The 20,447-nt window shown below is 38.0% G+C and overlaps 1 protein-coding gene across 2 annotated transcripts in view; it reads right to left on the bottom strand.

Annotated features, from left to right (window-relative positions):
• Positions 1-20,447, bottom strand: part of ZDHHC2 (zinc finger DHHC-type palmitoyltransferase 2) — a 35,801-nt gene that overhangs the window by 10,688 nt on the left and 4,666 nt on the right. The window contains exons 2-6 of one of the 2 annotated variants that reach the window (XM_055722857.1): positions 14,255-14,281; positions 10,980-11,074; positions 7,722-7,842; positions 6,722-6,791; positions 5,134-5,166 (exon numbers count right to left, since the gene is read on the bottom strand). In XM_055722857.1, the coding sequence (XP_055578832.1) occupies positions 5,134-5,166; positions 6,722-6,791; positions 7,722-7,842; positions 10,980-11,074; positions 14,255-14,281 (346 nt within the window). The remainder of the gene's footprint in view (positions 1-5,133; positions 5,167-6,721; positions 6,792-7,721; positions 7,843-10,979; positions 11,075-14,254; positions 14,282-20,447) is intronic. The other variant, XM_055722866.1, reaches the window with a different exon arrangement.

Genomic DNA, 20,447 nt, shown 5'->3' with positions numbered 1-20,447 from the left:
ATCCTTCATTAAGCGTACTACATACTAAAACTTCTCAGTAAGATTTTGAAGAGTATTCATAGGAGATTCCTTAAAATACTTACATTTACACAAAATAATGAGAGAAATACTACTGCTGAATAAACAGAACATATTCCATATCAATGGCAACATGACAGCAAATAAAAGAGATTAGCAACATGCAAATACACATCCAAATGTTAAAATAATTGTCATTTTATCATTTCTACTTATGGGCTTCAGGTTCACTTGTTTCCAATTTTTTAAATATTTATACATGATAATGAGCAACTAGTATACACTGATCAGAAAGACGCGATTAAGGTATATTTAGTACCATAGCATCTTCCCATTAGAGACAATATATTACGTATTGTGAACTTCAGAGCTCTATTAAACATGTAATTATATTACATCCACCAAATTAAAAATACTGGAGAACCACCCACAGTTTATTGGTAAACAGCTTCCTCTTCCTTTTATTTGGTTGCATTAAGAAGCTAACCACAGTTATCACCACACGGCTAACTTTGACATAACTCTACATACGAATTAAAGAAAAATAATACTGTGAGCCCACAGCAGCCCTCCCAGCGCTGTGCTGGTGTTGGTAGCTGGAAAGGTGGTGATAACACACCGGTGGTTTGGCCGCTGCTGAGCAGCGCTCGCACAGCATCAGGGCTGGCTCTCCAGCCTCCCCACCAACACCACCAGTAGGCTGGGGGTGGGCAAGACCTTGGGAGGGGGGACAGCCAGGACAGCTGACCCAAAGTGACCAAAGGGATATTCCACACCATGTGACACCTGCCCAGATATAAAAGCTAAGAGAAAGGAGGAGGAAGGGGGGGCATTTGTTATTTATGAAGTTTGTCTTCCCGAGCAACCACTATGCGTACCGAAGCCCTGCTTCCCGGGAGGTGGCCTAACATCACCTGCTGATGGGAAGCAGAGAATAACATCTTTTGTTTTCCTTCACTTCCACACATGCAACTTTTGCTATTGCTTCATTAAACTGCCTTTATCTTGACCTGCAAGGGTTTTTTTCCATCTTGTTTTCTCCCCCCTGTTCTGCTGAGAAGGGGAGGGATAGAGCGGCTTGGGGGGCACCTGGCGTTCAGCCAAGGTCAATCCACCATATCCATATACCTTTAACTAACTGATAATTGCTGTCAGAAAGATCAGCTAATTAAGAGAAGACTACATCCATGAAAGCACTTGTATGTGAAAAATAATTCTCAAAAAATAATAATACGTGGTAAGTCTCAACTTCAGCTTCTAGAAGTACAGGAGAAGTTATTGCAACTATTCTCTTCTTTAGGGAGACAGTGATGGTAATGGCAGGATACATGGTAAAGTCTTACAATACCAAATAAACTTTCACTGTACACTACTGTTACCCATCATCAAGGTGAATAGAGGATTTGTTTTTACAAAACATGCTACCTTGGCTAAACACGACGTTTAGCATCAGCATTTAAAAATGCAGCAATAGCTAAGCATCTGTATTAACTACAGTTAAGAAGGACTCACAACAGGCTGTTCCAATTAAAATCCCCAGAAGATAAATTTCTAAGCTCATCATGATTCTTACTGGAAAGTACATTCACAACTTTCCACAGTGAAGTGTTCTTTTTCATTAAGTATGTCAAAGCAAGCAAAGCCATGATAAGCTGCAAGCAATTCAGATTCAAAGTTTCTATGATAACCCTATTTTCCTTTCATGGTATTTATTTTAGGACAGTTTTTACTTTATGACACTGTTTAGTATGAGAAGGATGAAGTGAAATGTTATTCTCCAAAGATGAAGCTTCTTGAATCAAAGACAGATTTCTTTCTCATTGTTCTTTCACACTACTGCATAGAGTACACATATTAAAATAAACTTTCATAAATTATTCTGCTCCCTTCAATTTTGAAAAAGCCCCAGACTGAGGAGTTGTTACTGGAAGAGAAGAGTTCATAGGTAATTGTAATTGCACTATTTGAACATACAGTATCAAATCATAAAACCCAAGAACGGTGGTTAGATTTGAAGTCTAACATTTTTGATGAAGAGTAAAATGGATAAATGTACTGAAAACTGACTAAATAATGGTGTGCTATTGCAGTGAAACATTCATACAGAAGAACAGTCCAGGTTAACAATATCGGTTACAGATAACATTTAAAACACTTAATTTTTAAGTAGAATAAGAAGAAATACCCTTTGTGTCTCAAGAGTTAGCTTACTGAAAATGCAGGCAAAGAAATAACTTGCAAGGCACTGAAGGTGTTGCAACTCAGTTAAAAAGCATCACAGAACTAAGGAGACGCTAAATTATTTTCAGATGACTCAAAAGACAAAGGAAAGATGTTTCAAATTATTCTTAAGGTGTTCCTAATGCACCTTGTTAGTATTAGAGTTGTTACACACAAATTATATTTTTGGTGATGTCTCAAGCCATCACATTCCTGTCTGCAGCTCCATCTATATTATAGTATGAGTAGCAGCAGCACTAGCATAGAAATCACTAATGCTTTTATTTCTGCATCACTTAAACATTTTAGTGTAGTTAGATGGCCGTTAGCAATAAGTATTTCCATTTATCACAGCGCTTCCATTAGCACAGGCGCATAGCCAATACAAATCCTCCTAAAAAGCAGAAGATAGCTGACCTGGGGCTAGGACATGACTACCAGCTTACTGTCTCTGCCTTCCCAATGTTTCACCTTACCTTCCTTAGCTTATTTTTACCCGTCCTCTCTCCAGAAATGCTTCTCCTAGCAGAATGTTAAAATAGTGTAATTCCCATTAATGTCTGCCTGCTCTCCCTAAGCATTATACATTTTTTTTCCCACCAAACTTGCTCCAACCAAAAAATCCCAACACGAAAAGCAGACGTGGACCTAATGATGTGGGGTTTTTTGTGTGTGTGTGTGCTGAAAACCACCTATTGTACAATTTTCACCCTTGCTTTTGTTGGCAAAAGAGCCATATGATATTTCCCAAAGAACCTCTGAACATGAGTCTTTATTAAAGGAAACTATAAAGTTTGATCAGCATCTCTGCAGTATTTCAAAACTCTCTTGTCACTTCCTCATAGGTATTTTTTCAGGGTGAGCAAGGAACTGTGGACATCCACTCAAATTAGGAAAAATAAACCCGGATAATACCTCTTTTTTTTTTTCATGCATTTCTGTTACTTGGAGTACAAAAGGATCAGTTCTCCATCAAGAAGCATTACATGCGTTTCAAGTATCCTCTCAATTTCTATTTTTTCTTTTTGCACCCATTGCTTATAAGATTAAAAACAATGAGCAATGTAAAACCTCCCTCAACTGGGTATGTTTATGTTGTTTGGATACGAACAGTCTGCAAATACATAAAATAAGCAAATGCCACTGAGAGGAAAACTGGGTTTATTCTTCTAGAAGTCTATGCCCTAGTGAAATACCACTTCACTGTCCCTTTACACAACACTGAAGTGCTCTGTTTATGATTTGTTATTTGATGCAAAGGTTTTTTATTCTGAAATTGAAGTTTACTTCATGGGTATTTTCATGTAGTATCCTAAGGCTGGACAACCCAAAAACTCCTAAACAGACCATAAAGCTTGTAAGAAGTGTGTATAATAATGAATAATAAAAGTAATATTAGAACCTTTCACTGATATTTTATCAGGAATAGCCTGACAGCTATTTTTCTTGTAGCTTTCTACAAGATGGTTATAAGAGAGCCGAAAAAAGGGAACAGGTGTTTTTCTTCTAAAAAATTTGTTCTGCATTCAACAATTCAACAGTTTTTTTTCTGTTTTGGGGTTGGGGGGAGGGGGGGAAGTTGGGATGTGTGTGGGTTTTGGCTTTTTTAAGAAGCACACAACGAATACTAAGCATCATCAACTTTCACATGCCAATATCCCTACAGCAAAAAAATATGTAGGAAGGAACTCTGCCCTATATTGTTAAATATTTAATTTCAATTGTATCTGCCATGCAGCTGCCAAATAAAGGAAGATTCTTAAATCATATTGCATTATGTAAGAGGCTTTAGTCAGAACCAAGCAAAACAGGAGGAGCTCAGCAGCGTTTCCTCCTCACAGGACAGAGTCTCCTCTGCCCAGAAATTTGATTTAAGAAGGTGAAACCAGCTGCTTAGAACCATCTACTATTCAGTTTGACCAACACAGGAGATTATTCTTTTCTGATCAGTTTCATGTGGTGAAGAACTGCCATCTGCCACTTAGTCCTCTGAACTGGGGACCTTACTAAACAATTGACTTTAATTATTTCTGTGAGATACCTGCCAAACTGACATAAAATGTCACTATCAGAGTGGTGAGGCACAGGAACAGGTTGCCCAGAGCAGCTGTGGGTGCCCCATCCCTGGCAGTGTTCCAGGCCAGGCTGGATGGGGCTTTGAGCAGCCTGGTCTAGGGGAAGGTGTCCGTGCCCATGGCAGGGGGGTTGGAATGAGATGATCTTTAAGGTCCCTTCCAACCCAAACCATTCTATGATTCTTTAAAAATTTATCACATATCCTGTCTACCCACAATGTCCAAGGGCTGCTGAGAATAGACAGGTAAACAAAACCACTGCGCAGGCTGACATAGCAGCAACATGAGGGAGGCTAGGAGGGAAAGGGGAGAAAAAAATGAAAGAAAACAAAGAACCCATAAAACCAAAAGAGCTAACCTGCTGTTTCCAGCAAGCTCACTCAAACTACCCTGGGAGCTTCAGTAAGGGGGACAAAGCACAGCCCTTCCCTTGGGCTTTTAACATAGGACAGCATTTCATCATTCAATGCAACTAAGCCACAGTAATACTCAATTTCCATGAAGAAGAGATGCAATTCTTAAAAGAAGCTTTTTTATTGACCAGAAGTCTACCTCATCCTAAGTGTAAAAACAAGGAGTTATCTAACTCAAAGGTCTAAGAAAAATTATATATGAACTTCTTTCCACATCTCAATGCTAGGAAAAGAGGACATACAGTAAATAACTCGAGTGGTCCTGCCAGACCAGTACTTTCACATAATCTTCCAGCTTCACTTATCTAACTCTAGGAATAGAGAAACATCACCTTCATAACAGGCTCATCAAGAGTTCATTTTACCAAATCAGAAAGTAGAGAGAAGAAAGCCAATAGTACACTCACCAAGGGCAATGATGATCCATTTTCAAAATGCATCTTAAAAACACCCCAACAGAATTCCAATCATTACAAAAGGGGAAAAAAAAAAAAAAAGTCAGAAGCACAATTACGTGTCAGATTTAAATTATTCACATACAGATTAAGAATTACCCATATGTACTATTGGTTACCTAACCTATTTAACAACGTTGTCTATGTAAATTCACATAATACAATTTCCCTAAAGTAAACTGTAGGTAACCCAAAATCAAACATATTTGTTCTGTCAAGAACTTAGTGATTTAAGAAAACACAATCTATGACTTCAGCTTTAGGATTTGGTCCTCATTCTGTATAGGTTTTTCAACTATTGTTTATCCTCTGACATAGCCTTAGAAATTGGACTATTTCAATTATTATATACTTAGTGATATAACTAACTATGTTTGCAAGTACATGGTTTGCTTTTATAGAAATACATACAGATGCACATAAAGTTTTTAAGAACTTACCTGATTTGTAAAATGCCCAAATATTTTTGCAATTAATGACTCTCCGTTAATAAAACATGCACAAGAAAATCAGATATAATTGAAGCAAGGGAATATTAACAAGGTAATGACAAAATTAGGGTATTCTGCAAAATATATTAACTAATGGCATCCTGCAAATTTCACTCACATCTCATAGGATAACAGAGGTCACCCTTTTTCTCCACCCTCTTCAGACACAAGAATGTTCCTATCTTACATTGCAACCACCATCCCATACAACAAAACCAAGATCCTCTTTCTGCCTTAACTCAGTTACTCTTTCAGTGGCTCTGCTGTCTTCCTGCCTCACAATCATGTTGGAAGGTTTGATCAGCTGAAGTGTATGTGGTACAGCATGAAAGCTAAGAATAAATCAGCCTTTGAGGACGCCTATTCTCTTAATGTTTGAAATCTAAATCACTGAGGGCAAGAGCAGAGAAACATACAGACATCCAAGCTAGCTGGAGAAAGGTCAGAGAGAACAGCTGAAAGAAAAATGAAATTAGAAAGCAATTACACTTCTGGGGAATATGAATGTGGACTTCCTTTTGTGTTAGACAAACAAAAACTTTATTTTACAGCTTCAGTTAGAAATGGGGGATGCTTGATTGTTTCTTTCTTTGAACAAAAATAACCTGCAAGTTATCCAATGAAAAATAGGATATGAAGTTTATTACCTCAGATAAGATGTAAGTGACACCATGATTAGATTGAGATGGGTAGTGATCTTTATTCAGATTCTAACAAAAGAAGCACATTTTTGTTTATCAGCTATTTTTTATTATATTCTTAAGGAAATTCTTTACTAATATTCATAATTTTTAACCATTATAAAGAATGTATAAGACCATGTAATCCATGCTGGCATCAAGAAAGCCATCAAATGAATTAGAGTAAGCTACAGACTTCCTTACAAATAAGTAAATAAAAACTAAATCTGAAAAAATTCTAAGGAAAAAAACCCCACTTATCTGCCAAAACATTAAACCTGAAAAACCTATGCATAAAAAAATAAAAGCTTCTGTGTCAAGACAAAAATTCATTAAACAGAAAATCACTTATTTAAAATATTTTCTTACTTGTCGCATACAGAACAGTGATGGCAACGATCTGGTTTTACAAGATGGCATCTGTCACAGTATCTGATTGCTAAAGAAAAAAGTTCCAAGATTAGATCTCAATGTACAGTTACACATTTTGATTCCTGAAGTGTGCACAAAAGCAAATACCAGCAGCTCAGCCCAGCAGTACCCCCAGGAATGCATTTCAGCATGATCAGAAGTAGTTGCAAATATCGAAGCATTCTTAAAGTACTTGCAATGCTGAATCTAGCAGAGTGAACCCCAAAAGCTCAGTTTTTGCAATCTCTGCTAATTATGCTAATCAGGGTTTTTTCTTCCAAACCCCTCAGCTCTGCAGAACAACCAGTGAACCAACAAAACTCACAAAACCCTCACTAGACTGGAAAACCTTTAAAGACTGTTCAACAATATAGCTATTTTAAGCTATTATTCTAACAGATTTAATCTACTATATAAGATTATCTCTTGGATTTGCTTAGCTAGCCAGCATTCACAAATTTACAATATCAGTAGGTTAAGATTAACTCTTCGTTTGGAAGAATTTTTGTCTTGCAACTGAACAACCAGCACGTAAACCGATAAGTTTCTTACTGTGATCTATCTACCGATACATGACATGCAGAGAGTGATTAATTTAATTTTTTTAACATATATAAGAAGAAATCTATGCAGTTAAACACTGCTAAGGCCTCTGCTGTAGTTTGTTAGTACTACAAGCTATCTGTTCGTGTCAGTTTGCAAACATTTAGCAAGGCATTGTCACTGCATTTTGAAATCTTAAATTGTATGCAGCAATTTACTTTCCAACAATTTTTCAACTGAGTAAATGTAGCTGCATAAAACTACATTAAAGTTAAGTTCTTGGGTCACTTTGTTATTTTATGAAGTATAAAAAGCAATTCTTCCCTACAATCCAAACCCTTGAATTTTTTTATTTTATTAGTTTAGGTAGCACATCAAGACCCTGCCTTTGATGGTCCCCTGAACACCTATTTACCTCCAGACATTGTCCGTGTATAGATAGGAAGATCCTTGGCTGCCCGTCTTAAGACTTCTTGCTGGGATTCACCTCTAGGCTCTCTCTCTAGGGACTCCTTGTCTGAGTATGATAGATGAAACTGGAATAATTTTAAAAATCAAAGATATGTTAGCAAATCTCAAGTTAAATTAAGTAGCTATGGAGATGTAAAGAGACATAAATATTCATTATATAAAGATGGATTATTAGCATCTACAAGGTATTACAGCAAATAACCTGTGTTCCTAATACCACTAATTTGTTTATGGCAACCGAAGACAAAATTAAGATTATTTCTGATTTGGTATTGATGCAATGCTGAATGCTTCCAGAAGTAGTAAGTGACACTGTTTAAGAAGAGGATCAAGAGCTTACCATTACTTTGAAAGGTCAGTTGATTTAATTCTGTAATACTAAATATTAGCTAGTGAATATAAGTGAGGTATGTCAGTCTTTAACTGAAATAAAATACACTACTAGTAATAGCAGAAAAGATAGTTTTATTTCTCTTCTGGTGTCTGTCATCCTCCCTTTTATTCTTTGCCACTGGAGAGTTGCTGTTCTCTTCATGCAGGTCTTAGCGTGTGTTTTTACTTCAGAGATGGCTGAGAGAAGGAAGAGATGGGTGTCCTGTTTGACAGAATAACCACGACTTAACATCTTCCTGAATAAAAGGACAATTTCTGTCACTGCCCAAAATGGCAACAACAAACATTGCTCTAGTAAGAGCTGAGAGGGTAAAAATTACTGAAAGAGATGCACGGTATAAATGAAGTAGTCCAAATTTCTTATACTCTGAAAGTCCTCTGCAACACAGCAACATAGTCAGCTTTGTCACTGTGGCTTCTAGAAACAGGCAGATACAGAAGTCTTTGGTATCTCCATCAGAGAAACAGGATACCAAATCACCTCTGAAAAGAACTTTGTATTTGGCAGGAAGAGTGCCTGTCTCTGACCTGTACTTGAAACAGAAGCCCTCTCTGTGTAGCATTTATGTCTACAGAAAGGCTAGTTATTACAATAATATTATTTTTTTTCCTAAATGAAAGTGATGCATGTAAAACTAAGAAGAAACATACAGTTAGGAGCCTATTCTCACCTCCATAGAGGAGGCACCAGTCTACCTTTCTGACAAAGTTCACAATCTTGCAGCAGAAGCTGGAGGTTCACTGTTTACTGTGAGTTTCTCAGGTCACCTTTCACTTTTTCCCCAGAAAACACACTCTTGCCAACATCTGAATTGATTTACATTAGGATACATAGGATTTCTCACTGCAGAAACTTAGTTCAGAATACTTTTTTTCCTTAATGTTTCCTGTTTGATGTACACAGAGCTATTGCTCCATCATTTTGATTTGGTTCTCAGAGTAGTCCTAAGTCTACAAAACCTTCCTGCCTGGGAAACCCATCTTCTCTCCCACCTTCATGCAATGCCTGTATATAGCTGGTACACACAGGTATAGAAAGGCACACACTAAAGTGAAGTCCCTCAAAGTCTTTTAAAGATAAACTGCAGCCAGAACTTTAGTGCTTTTCATACGTGTAAAAAGTTGAAATAAGAGAAAAAAAAAATATACAGGCTATGTGGTTTTTACCAGCTGCAGTATTCATGAAAACAAAATGCAGAATATTTATCTGGTTTTCAGTCTTCAAACCAGTATTTGCTATAGTTGGTAAGTCAGTTCAGTTAAGCTGAAAATACATCCTTTTACATTTAGAGACTTCATTCTAGAACTGAAAGCCAAGCAGTAACTTAACATTACAAAATACCCTAATTAAATTTTAAAAATACTGCTTTAGTAGATTAGGAAAAAGACATGGAACAACAAAGATGTCACTTACTGCCAGCAACATTGTGTAAATTCAAAGAACACAGAAACACTACACATTGCTTTCTATTACCCAACTTAAATACTTTTAATATCCCATTTGAAGTTCCTCAGTAGCATTGTATGATGGCTTTGGAATCCCACTATAATTACTAAGGATTTGTCAAAATGTTTTGGGAGTCTTTTATTGGCATCAGCCCCGTGATTTGAAAACCCTTCCAATTATCTTTTTATTGTGCTCCTCTCTTCCTCTAGCTGTATTAAAGACTGCAGTGTGAAATTCAAGGAAGCTGCCAATTACTTTGAATTATTTACTTGTTTCCACAATTACATATCTTATTAGTGAATGAAAACTATTCAGAAAAGAACCTGTGCACAACAGACAGTAGAAATCACAAGCTATTTATTTTGTGTTGACATGGTAGTTACGTGAGCTAGAGTTATGAGTCCATGTCAAAATAAGTATTGGCTTTGTGGATATTTCAAACTTCAGAGCAGCCGTAGCATGATTCATTTTGACATCAGAGGTTGTGTAAATTTGCACCTACTGAGGATTGTGGGGTTTCTGTACAAAGACAGGATGGAAGAGGCCAAGAAGTTATGCTGGTTGTACCAAGCTGCATGGGGAGGATTTTCATCAAGGCTACTGACCGTTTTCTTTTTCTTTTTTTTTTTTTAATATTAGAAAGAACGTGAAATTAAAATTAAAAATAAACAATACTGTACTAAAAGCAATTATCTTGAGGCTACATCATGTTGAACTTGGTTTTGTACCTTAATATTCTCCAAAGCAACTGGATCCTTCTTTAACACTTCTGTACAAGCTGGACTTAAGACTTGGGGTATACATTTACTCAGATCTCTTTTCCATGCAGCTGTACTATACTAGGTCTCGTCGTGCTTAGCCATTTGTGGCTTCCCAGCATCAGCTTACCTGTTGTATGCTCATACCACAACCCCCAAGTTCCTTCATACCAAAACAGATGAGGAAGCTTTCATTCAGAGGACAATAGACAGATGCTGACAGGCAATATAAGTCTTAAACGCACAGAAATACATTTTTTCCCCCACACAAAAGTACTATATTCCCATGCAAAGATTTAAGCTGCTAGTTCAAGTAACTCATATTTTCAAGTGGAGAGGTTTTTTCTTCTTAATATCATGAATATTATCTAATTTTAAAATGATATTAAAAAACCTTTAAAACTTTGAGAAGGTGTAATTTTTTTTTGTCTTGGTCATTACACTGTTCGCAATCTGACTTACTTCTACTAAGAAGCTGTAACTACCATCTGTATTTTTCTACACAGCGTAAAACTACATGAGATCAGAGTCTAAGTTACTCAAATACTACAAAATCCGGCATTTGATTAGTCTATTTCAGAAACAAAATTTAAGTTTATCTTACTTCTTTTGAAGGATTCATTGGTAGCGTAAAGATTGTTTTCCAATATGACCAGACGAACAGCATGAAAAATATGTGGTAAGCAACCAGGCACACAACTAAAATCAAAAAGGAACAGAATTAATACAAACAGACCAGTGATATTATAGTACTTACAAATGGATGCTGTACATATCACAAATAGTTACTCCAACAGATGTAAGATACAGAGGCTCTGCAAAAGCTTTGCAACAAAAATACTGCACTGCAACTTTACATGAGACAAATACAGACTGTGTGGGGAAACTCATGATACAGGCTACATGTATTACAAAAGTTTGAAGGGAATGGTTAATAGCCTATTAGAGTCCCATAATCATTTAGCAAGCACTCTCCCTTTATGCATTTGTTAAATACTACTTAACTGATGCATCTCTGCTTTTTAGCTTTATAAGCCATGTAGGGAGACTGCTAGCCATGCAAAAACCCCCAAACAAACAAAAAACCCACCAACACCTCCACACACACCCCGACCCACCCCCACCTGAAAGAAGTATAGCTACCTAAAGAAATACTAGAGCAAGGGGAGCCTTTGAGTGGATATGCATACAACACCTAAGCAGTAACCATAACCAGTTAATTTGTTTTGCTGGATGCTTAAGAGGGAGGACAGTAAGTAGGGTGGTTTTTAAAAACCTGCAGGTTCTTTACATTCGAATGTTCATTCACCACTTTATATTCTTCACAGCCACTGATTTATTCTTAGATTTTTTTAAAATAGATGCCAATCAACATTTACCATGATGAGTAGTTTTACTAGAATATAGAAGGTAACATTAACTTTTCCAAACAGCCTGCCACGGATGGGTAGGTGTTTCCATTGAAAACCTCTTACTGTACTAAGCAATTCACTCCAGTAAATAGTGAATCCAAAACTCATATCCCCTGATTAACTTGCTCTAACGCACAAGGAAGAGTATTTCCTTGGATTTTTCTTCCTCAGTCAGGGAAGCAGCAAATAAAGGACAGCTAGGAAAGCAACAGTGAAAAATATTTCCCTGCTATACAGATGAACTCAGATCACAGACAATTCAAGATTATAAGGAAGCTACATGGCCAAATAGTCTTTATATAACTTAATTTGCAGGGTAGTCAAAGAAATCATAAAGGGAAACGTGTACTTTCACTACACAATCTGATATACTGCCCTCATATTGTTAGCCCATGTTTTTATATATGTAATGCTATGCAGTGCTAGAGAATTTTCCATAGCACATGCATGATGGTGTGTATAAATACAGGAACAGTAGCTCAGCATGTTCTTATTTTTGGTAATTTTGCCTCAAAAGTAACGCTGAATAAATGCTCCTGGTGTTGAAGTTTGTTTACTCAAAAAAGCAGCAACACAGTAAATATTTATTCTTAGTCACTAGGCAGTTAAAAAATTAATAAACAAAAGCTAACGAAATCTGAGGAGCAACACTGTACAAATCTTTTGGGATGACAGGGGAAAAAAGCCATATGCCATGTCTATAAACTGAAAAAATCTCATCAGTATAAGTAATAGAACTGGTCTCCACATCAAGCACAATACACTAAATGACCATGTTGTTATTGCAAGCGTCTGGCAGGAACAGTCTACATTTTAATGAGAATATTTCTGTCAACTCTAAAAAAAGCTGATTTACTCAAACTCAAAAATCGGTACTTTTAAAACAACAGTATATTCATGGCATAAAGTGAGGGCAAGCTAGGGCAAGTTACACCAGTTCTGTACACTACGCATTTACTAATCTGCATCTATATTTTATTGTTGTAAGAATAATGGTAACTGAGATTGACAAGAAAATTCCTTTTTCATACATTAAAATAAAAAGACTACTGGAGGAAGAATTCTAGCCTAAAGACATTATTCCATGTTTCCCCATTAAAGTCTGCACACAACTTAAGCTCTTCTTGCTTGCTCTTGCATCTGTCTTCCAACCTGGCGCAGGTCCCAACTGGTCACTTCTCCCAGGTTACCTACAAACCAGTTTCCCTGCACCACAATGGAAACCCTAGGTTCCCTAGCTGCTCCGCTGGGTCTGTGGGTGTTGAGAATCCAACATATGAACCTCAGTTCCCTTAAGACAGATAAATAAGAGCTATCCGCAGCTCCTTAGGCAGAAATCCAGTTTTATACTTTTTCTGGAAAAAAAAACCAGCCCCACCAAGCAACCAATCAACCAACCAACCAACCACTGTATCCCTTGCTTGAAGGCAACCCATTTACAAATAGCTAGCGTAGCTAGAGCTGTCTGGAAGTTTGCAGCAACCTGTAGTAGGGCTGAGCCCCATTTGCTCAGTTTTCATCCCTGAAAACACTTAGGGCAGAAGTACAGCCAGGGTAAAATTCTCCTGACTGGCTGAAGCTCACCAACGTTTGAGCAGCTAAAAATAAGGAAATTTACAGTTCCTCAATGCATTTTGCTGATCTCCCACACACACTACGGAGCAGCAAGAAACTAGAATTATTTCTAAGCCTGCAGGTGATGAAGTTTGCAGATAAACTTATGCACTCATAAGGGGGAAGAGACCACTGAACTGAAAAAAGTTTTTCAAGCAAGTATTTCTTAATTGGGAACTACTTTTTCTAAGTGAGGGAGTTGTAAATGACTTAATAAAACCTGATGGAATTACACAAGTATAAAAAAGCATAGTTTGCCTCCTAACCCCCAACCCCTTCCCTCCAAAAGCTCCACAGCCTCACACTTCACATTTCCATGTTGTGCTGTAGTATTAAAATATTATCTGCAAAAGCAATCTAAACATGCTACAGTCTTGGGGTAGAAGCTCTCATAACAGCTAATCAGGTAGTTTTATTATTTTTGAAAAGGTTAGGTATCTGAAGGATTCTTCTGTTTCTTCAAAGATGCTGGTTAAAAAGAAACTGCAGAAAAAATTCACCTCCCAGTTAAGTTTGTGCAGAGTGCAACATGCACCTTGCTCACCTTTAGAAGTCCTGGTTTTACAAGAGTTTTCCTTGTTATGAAGAAAAATTTTTAAAACCAGAATATAAGGATTATTTTAATTGACAGTTCAGAAAGCCAGTAAGAAGAGTACAAAGTTCTAATTTTTCTCATCTTTATTTGGAATGGTGAAAGCAATATTCAGGAACAGCAGGATAATAAAAGGAGCTGAGGAACACAAAATATACACTTATTTAAAACAGGTTAGGTCTGTTTCTCAGTTCTACCAGTAAGCTACTATATTGCCCTGATATATAAATCCCACTTATAAACAGCTAATAAAAATCTTACCTTTTTCTCCAATATTTGCCATTGTCACTGAAAAATGAGAAAAAAGGAAAGCATAAAAATGATGTTTAAATAGCAAATGACATAACTGAATATCTTGAACTTTTGTTTTTCAACCAAAGACAGAAAGCCACACCATCAAGCTTTTATGCTGTGTACATTCATCACAAAAATAGGTAGACAATACCAATTGCTTACAAGGTATTTTAGCTCCCATTCCCAGGCTTGGTTCCTGAGAACTAGCACCTTCATCTATCTAATGCTGCCCAAGCTTAGCCCCAAGAAAAGCCACCTCTGAAGAACAGTAACTTCTTTAACTGAGGTTGTACAGGTTTTACTGTTCATTCCGTTCTTGAGGTGGAGGTGTCAGACTCCAGAACTGGTTTTGACAGCAGTACTTTTTGATACTTTAGATTGCTAAGGCATAAAAATTGAAAGTAGACAAAAGCTGCATTTCCTTTAAGAAACTGCCTACAGATTACAGGATTCAGGGATAGTAAGAGAGTAAGAAAGATGCAAATATGTCAGACATGGAGTACACTGGTATCATGTATCAGTCACTGCATTTATGAAAAATAATACATCTTTTTCTTACACCTATATTCCACTCTTGGTTACATTATTTAAAAAAAACTAACCACCCCACAACAGATATCTCTGAAAGATCAGAAACTCCGAAGTGATCAAAACCTCATGGTGCTCTTCCCTTTCCACCCAAACCACTCCACCACACATTTATCCATCCCAATTAAGAGGCCTAAAAACCGTAATATACTGGCACCTACAGCTGTGAGCGAGAGGAGAGTACCTATATGGATCTCTCATCCACTCTTGCTTTCCTAATAAAAATGGCTGCACAAGGCTGGTCTTCAAACAGCGGCCACAAGGCAACTCCTACTGAAAGGCCAAGCAGCCACGCCATCCTACTTTGATGTATTAAACTTAGGCCTTGTTGATAGAGTGAAAGTCACTAATGAGATCCAGCACAGTCCCAGAATGTACTGTGGGGCCAGCGCTGCTCAACACCTTAACTAATGCTCTGGAAGAGCAAACACTCATCAAGTTTATAGGTGACACCACCCAGAGGACACCAGCTGAAATGCTTGTGTGCAGGACTGCCATCCAGATGGACCCAGACAGGCTGGAGGAGTGGGCCAGCAGGACCCTTACAAAATTCAGCGAGGGCAAAGGCCAAATCCTGCACCTGTAAAGAAACAACCCCCTGCAACGATACAGCCTGGGGACTGCTGGGTGGAGCAGCTCCGTGGAAGAGGACGTGGGGGTGCTGGTGGGCAGCACCTGGGCAGCTGAGAGGGCCACCAGCCTCCTGGGCTGCATTAGCAAAGGTACAGCCTGGGAAGGGAAGGGCTTATCCCCCTCGACGCAGCATTCATTAGACCACAACCAGAACATCGTGGGGCTTTGGGCCCCCCAGTACAACATAAGTCCTGGGGAAAGCAACCAAGCTGGTAGGGACCAGATCACTCATCCTCTAAGCAGAGGCTGCATGGCCAGGGCTTGTTCAGCCCGCATAAGACATAACTTTGGGAGGACCTAACAGGACCTCCAGGGAGGCATCAAGGAGGTCGAGACAGTTGGGTTCTTCATAATGGGACAGGGTGGAAGGACAAGAGCCAGCATGTATAAGTTGAAACAAGAGGATCAGATTTGATACAAGGGAACACTTTTCCACCATGAGAACAGTCCACCAGTGGAGCAAGCTGCCCAGCCATGTTGTACAGGCTCCATCTCTGGAGCTTTTCAAGCCACAGCCAGACAAAACCCTGAACAGCCTGGCCTGACCTCACATCTAACCCTGCTTTGATTAGGAGGTGGGACTAGATGAGCTAAGGTCCTCTCAAATACAAATGAATTATTCCACAACTATAATCCTAAAATAGGTCTAGTAAAATGGAGATCTGACTATAGCTCTAGCAAAAAGAGCATCTACCTTACCTGAGGGAAGATGGTAAATAACTGTGTTTAGAAAGATCTTTACAAAAACCAGAAAGACGCCACAGAAGTTGCATAAACCACTGTAAAGAAAACTCTATTCTGCCCTCAGTTTTCTAGTTCAGCTAAGAGAAATCTTTAGAACTCGGTAAGCTGAATATCCATCTAGACAACTGCAGGAGAGAAGCTGATGGAACATGTATATACATTTGACTCGGAGAAGCAGAAATGCTGCAGTACAATAATGCACAAGAACTGTAAAATTGTAGGTAAACAGTCATTCACCAGAAAAAAAAAGAAGACATCTTGAGAGCTGATATGTAATCTAAAAGTGCTGGAGCTCTCAGATTAGGACAAACTAGCCACTACTCAAAATTCTGATTTTCTTCCTCCTTGTATGGTCAGCAAGGTGTGCAGAAATTTTGCCAGTCTTCTTGGAGTAACTGCTCTCTGCTAATTACAAACCCATAGCCAAGCATACACTGCAGAATCACCAATTTCAAACTAAAATCTACCTAACCAACCTTTCACAACATTTTGGGGTATTTTTCTCTCCAAACATGGGAATGGCATAGAACATTGCTGTGAAAGCAGCTGTCATATTTCTTCCCCCTTAACGCTGGATAAAATTTCTTAATTAACGTGCTTGAGACTTTTAACTTTTCCACATGTCTGTAAGTGGACCAACACAACTAATAAATCCATGATTTAATAACTTCTAACTGACTGCAAGCCTACAGCTTTTCAAATCTTCTGTTCACCTCTGAGACAAATGCACTCTCTGGCATCTGCACCTGCATGGTGGACTGTCTTTTCAGCTTTTGCGGCGTCTAGCTTGGAAGCAAAGTGCTCCTGACAGTCAGGAGCTGCAGACCATGAAGGCTAAAACGCAAATGCCCAAAGATGTCCAGTTAATCCCAGCAGAGTGAGAACTAGGGTTTTTTGATACATCTTGTTGTCATTTTAATCTCTTTTACCACCTGAATATAACTTAGAGTTATTTCATAAGCTCCTGAGTTGCAACTGCTGTAAGACACCGAAATAGAAGAGGCGAGGCTGAACAGAGATGTCAAGTATCTTCGATCTTATCATCTTTTTTTCTCCACATTTACTGCAGCTGGTGTTTACAAGGAGACTGGCTGCGCTGGTGACACAGGGGAACATCCAAGATATCCAACAACCTGCAGCTTTTCACAAAGTGAAGTACTACTCCTCCTGCTTGTGCCTTTTTAAATCACCTTTGATGAAGGCTCCATGAAGGAGGTATAATGTGTGGGAAACTATTGGACAGACATCTGCAATAACACAGGACCAGGGAGGAAATAAAGGGTTTTTTTTGGTTCATTTCGTTTGGTTTTGTTTTCTGTTTGTTTCTTTGTTTTTTCACAATGGTAGCAGAATTGACCAGCAGAAAACAAAATACGAAAAAGCAAACAAACAAAAAACCTCTTATAAATCATACTATCTCTTAAATTTCTCTTAAAAATTAAACTTTCTCTATTTATAGAATGACCATGATACAAAGACATTTTAGGATAACCACCAGATGCTTATAATTCTAAAATCACACTATTTAAGTGCATGGAAAATAACTTTCTAACATAAAAAAAAAACCCCTCCTTTAATTTTGGATTTGATCAAAGAAACGTTTCCCCACTTTCTGAACAGCACGTGATGTATTTATTTAAAACAAATTTTACATTTTTCAGTAGATTCAGTGATACAGCTTAGCTATATTATTCAATAGTATTTGATGATATAGTCTACTGTGAATCATTTATACCAGTCTTTCCTGGCAGTTTTCTCATTTCTCTTCCAAGGGGTTATATTCACTGCTGGTAGTGCACAGAAAAGTAGGTCAGACTGTGCATCCTGTCATTAATAAATATCAGCTTACACGCTGCAAATTCACTTACTGGTAGTCCAATAGCATACAAATAATAAGGGTAAAAAGCATTTATGTCTATAATGACTAAAATAAACACCAAGGACACACCAATCCCAACTGTTAAGCAATTTCTATGATCAGGGAGAAAACAAGGTAAAACTGATTGAGAGAGGAATGGAATGATACTCCCATACATTTAGAGATGGAGATAATTATAAAACCATGACCTGTCTTCAAGAAATCATTAAAAAGTTACAGTTCTGTTTGCCTGAGCTACTGCAGGGACCAATTTCATTAAGAATCAGCCTTCCACTGCTAAAGCATCAGGATGCCATTTACAGTTATAGCCACTAGCAGACTATCACATAATTAGAGCCTCTCTGTTTCATCACACAGCTTGCAGACGGTGCTCATCAGAACCAGGGATCAGGCTGGGACATATGCGGGACTTCAGCCAATGTAGGTGCCAATTTCCTGAGCCAGAAACATCATTCCCTGCTTGCCCTGAGCTGCAGGCAGCCAGAATCAGGAACAGCACATTCAGTAGTCAATGCTGCTAAACTGCCTGCCCTTGCAAAAAACAACAGTGACTGAGGACAGAAAGTTGTGTTACAAAAGACAGGAAAAAATCCAGGATGGAAAGGACACCCAGAGAAGCTTGGGGGATTCATCCCACACTTGCTGGTAGTCTTCCTCACTGGGAGACAACCAATGCAGCACTAGGAATGCTGCCTTGGCAAGCAAAGAGGCACCACAATATCTCAAAACGGCCTGCTACCACTCCATCACCAAATCAGTTTGCCAAGAGAAGCTACATTGCTAGGCACCTTGCACTGGGTCAGACCTTAATTCAGTGACAGAAATGGATTTCCCACTTCTTTAACTATGGCTAATTTTCTCTAGAAATCTTTATTCTCACTCACCCATGGAAAAAATTAAGTAGGCATCTGTCTCCATGTAGCTACAGACGTGGTAAGACACATTGCTACCAAAACCCCCCAAAGATTCTGGAAGATAAAAATCCATGTAAAGAATTTGCATTCGTTTTCTAATATTAAATTTTGCTTGACTTTTAAACTCAAAATCAAAGTTCCTGAACAGTAAATGTAATGGTTAGATTGGGGGGGGGGGGGGGGGGGCAGGAGGGGGAATAAATAAAAAAATAAAAAAAAAAAAAGAGAAAAAAGACTAGAGAAACGGTTGTTTTTAAAAGCAGCTTTGATGGAAGTGAATATAAAAATTCTTGCTTCCATATTTTATGCATATTTTTTAAATACTTAAAACTTTGGAATGGGAACATAAGATACATCTGATTCAGAGACTCTGCAGCCACATCCATAAATAGCTGTTTCTCTCAAACTTTTACACAGTTTAATATCTTGGACCTGATTCACAAAACTAAGAGTGTATTTTATCTTTATAGCATATCTGAAGCTCTAAGCCACTGATCTATAGATGCCATTTAACTCAGCTCTCTACACATACAAATGTTTTATAGTTATAAGTGTTCTATTGTTGTCTGCAGTATCAGTGCTTGCAATAAACACCACCAAGACTTTGCCACCAGTGCTTCGCTTCAGAACAAAAGTAACAGGAGTATTTCTTGGAGATTTAAGGTTGGCTTAAGTAGTCATCAATAACCCATACATTTGGATTTGACAATATTTGTGAATGTTTCAGTAAATTCATTTTAACCCTGTGCCCATCAAACTACGTTACTGCCCACCTACTGAGCAGCAAGCTGCTATTTGGTACCTTTCAAGTTAAGCACACAAACCCACTCCTTTTGATTTGACTATGACTAAGAATTGAATAGTTCTTCTTTACAAACTTCCCATTTACTTTGTAAGTCACAAGGACTAACTGCAGAGCAAAGACTACTTCTAGAGAAGCTGTATAACCAGATCCTTTTTAGCAGACAGAGTACACCCTGACAAGAACATCTATTCTAGTCACTATGTATCAAGCAGTGTTTAAATCTTTAACTGAAAACACAATCATATATAGTAAGTAATTGTATCTTCCTAACAGACCTTATGTTTTCAACTTAAAGCCATGGTTTAAATTTCAAGGCACAAAACCTATAGGTAGTACACTTGGCACTACACAGAGAGATAATCAGTCATACTTAACACAGGCTTCAATTCAATTTCAGAAGTGGAGAATGGCAGCCGCCTCTGAAAGTCTGAGAAAGAAATCAAATGAAATTTGGGAAACGCACAGGAGTACTGCTGGCTCAAATTCAGAAGCCAATTTTACTTCAGCAGTCAGTTTTGAAACTTTTCATAAAGTAACCAGGGATCTCAGAAAAGGAAAAAATGTAGGGTTTGCAAAATACTGTATAAAAATACAAAT

Source organism: Falco cherrug, chromosome 1 (assembly GCF_023634085.1).
Source record: "Falco cherrug isolate bFalChe1 chromosome 1, bFalChe1.pri, whole genome shotgun sequence".
Classification (NCBI taxonomy): Eukaryota; Metazoa; Chordata; class Aves; order Falconiformes; family Falconidae; genus Falco; species Falco cherrug.
This window is presented reverse-complemented; position numbering and strand designations above follow the sequence as displayed.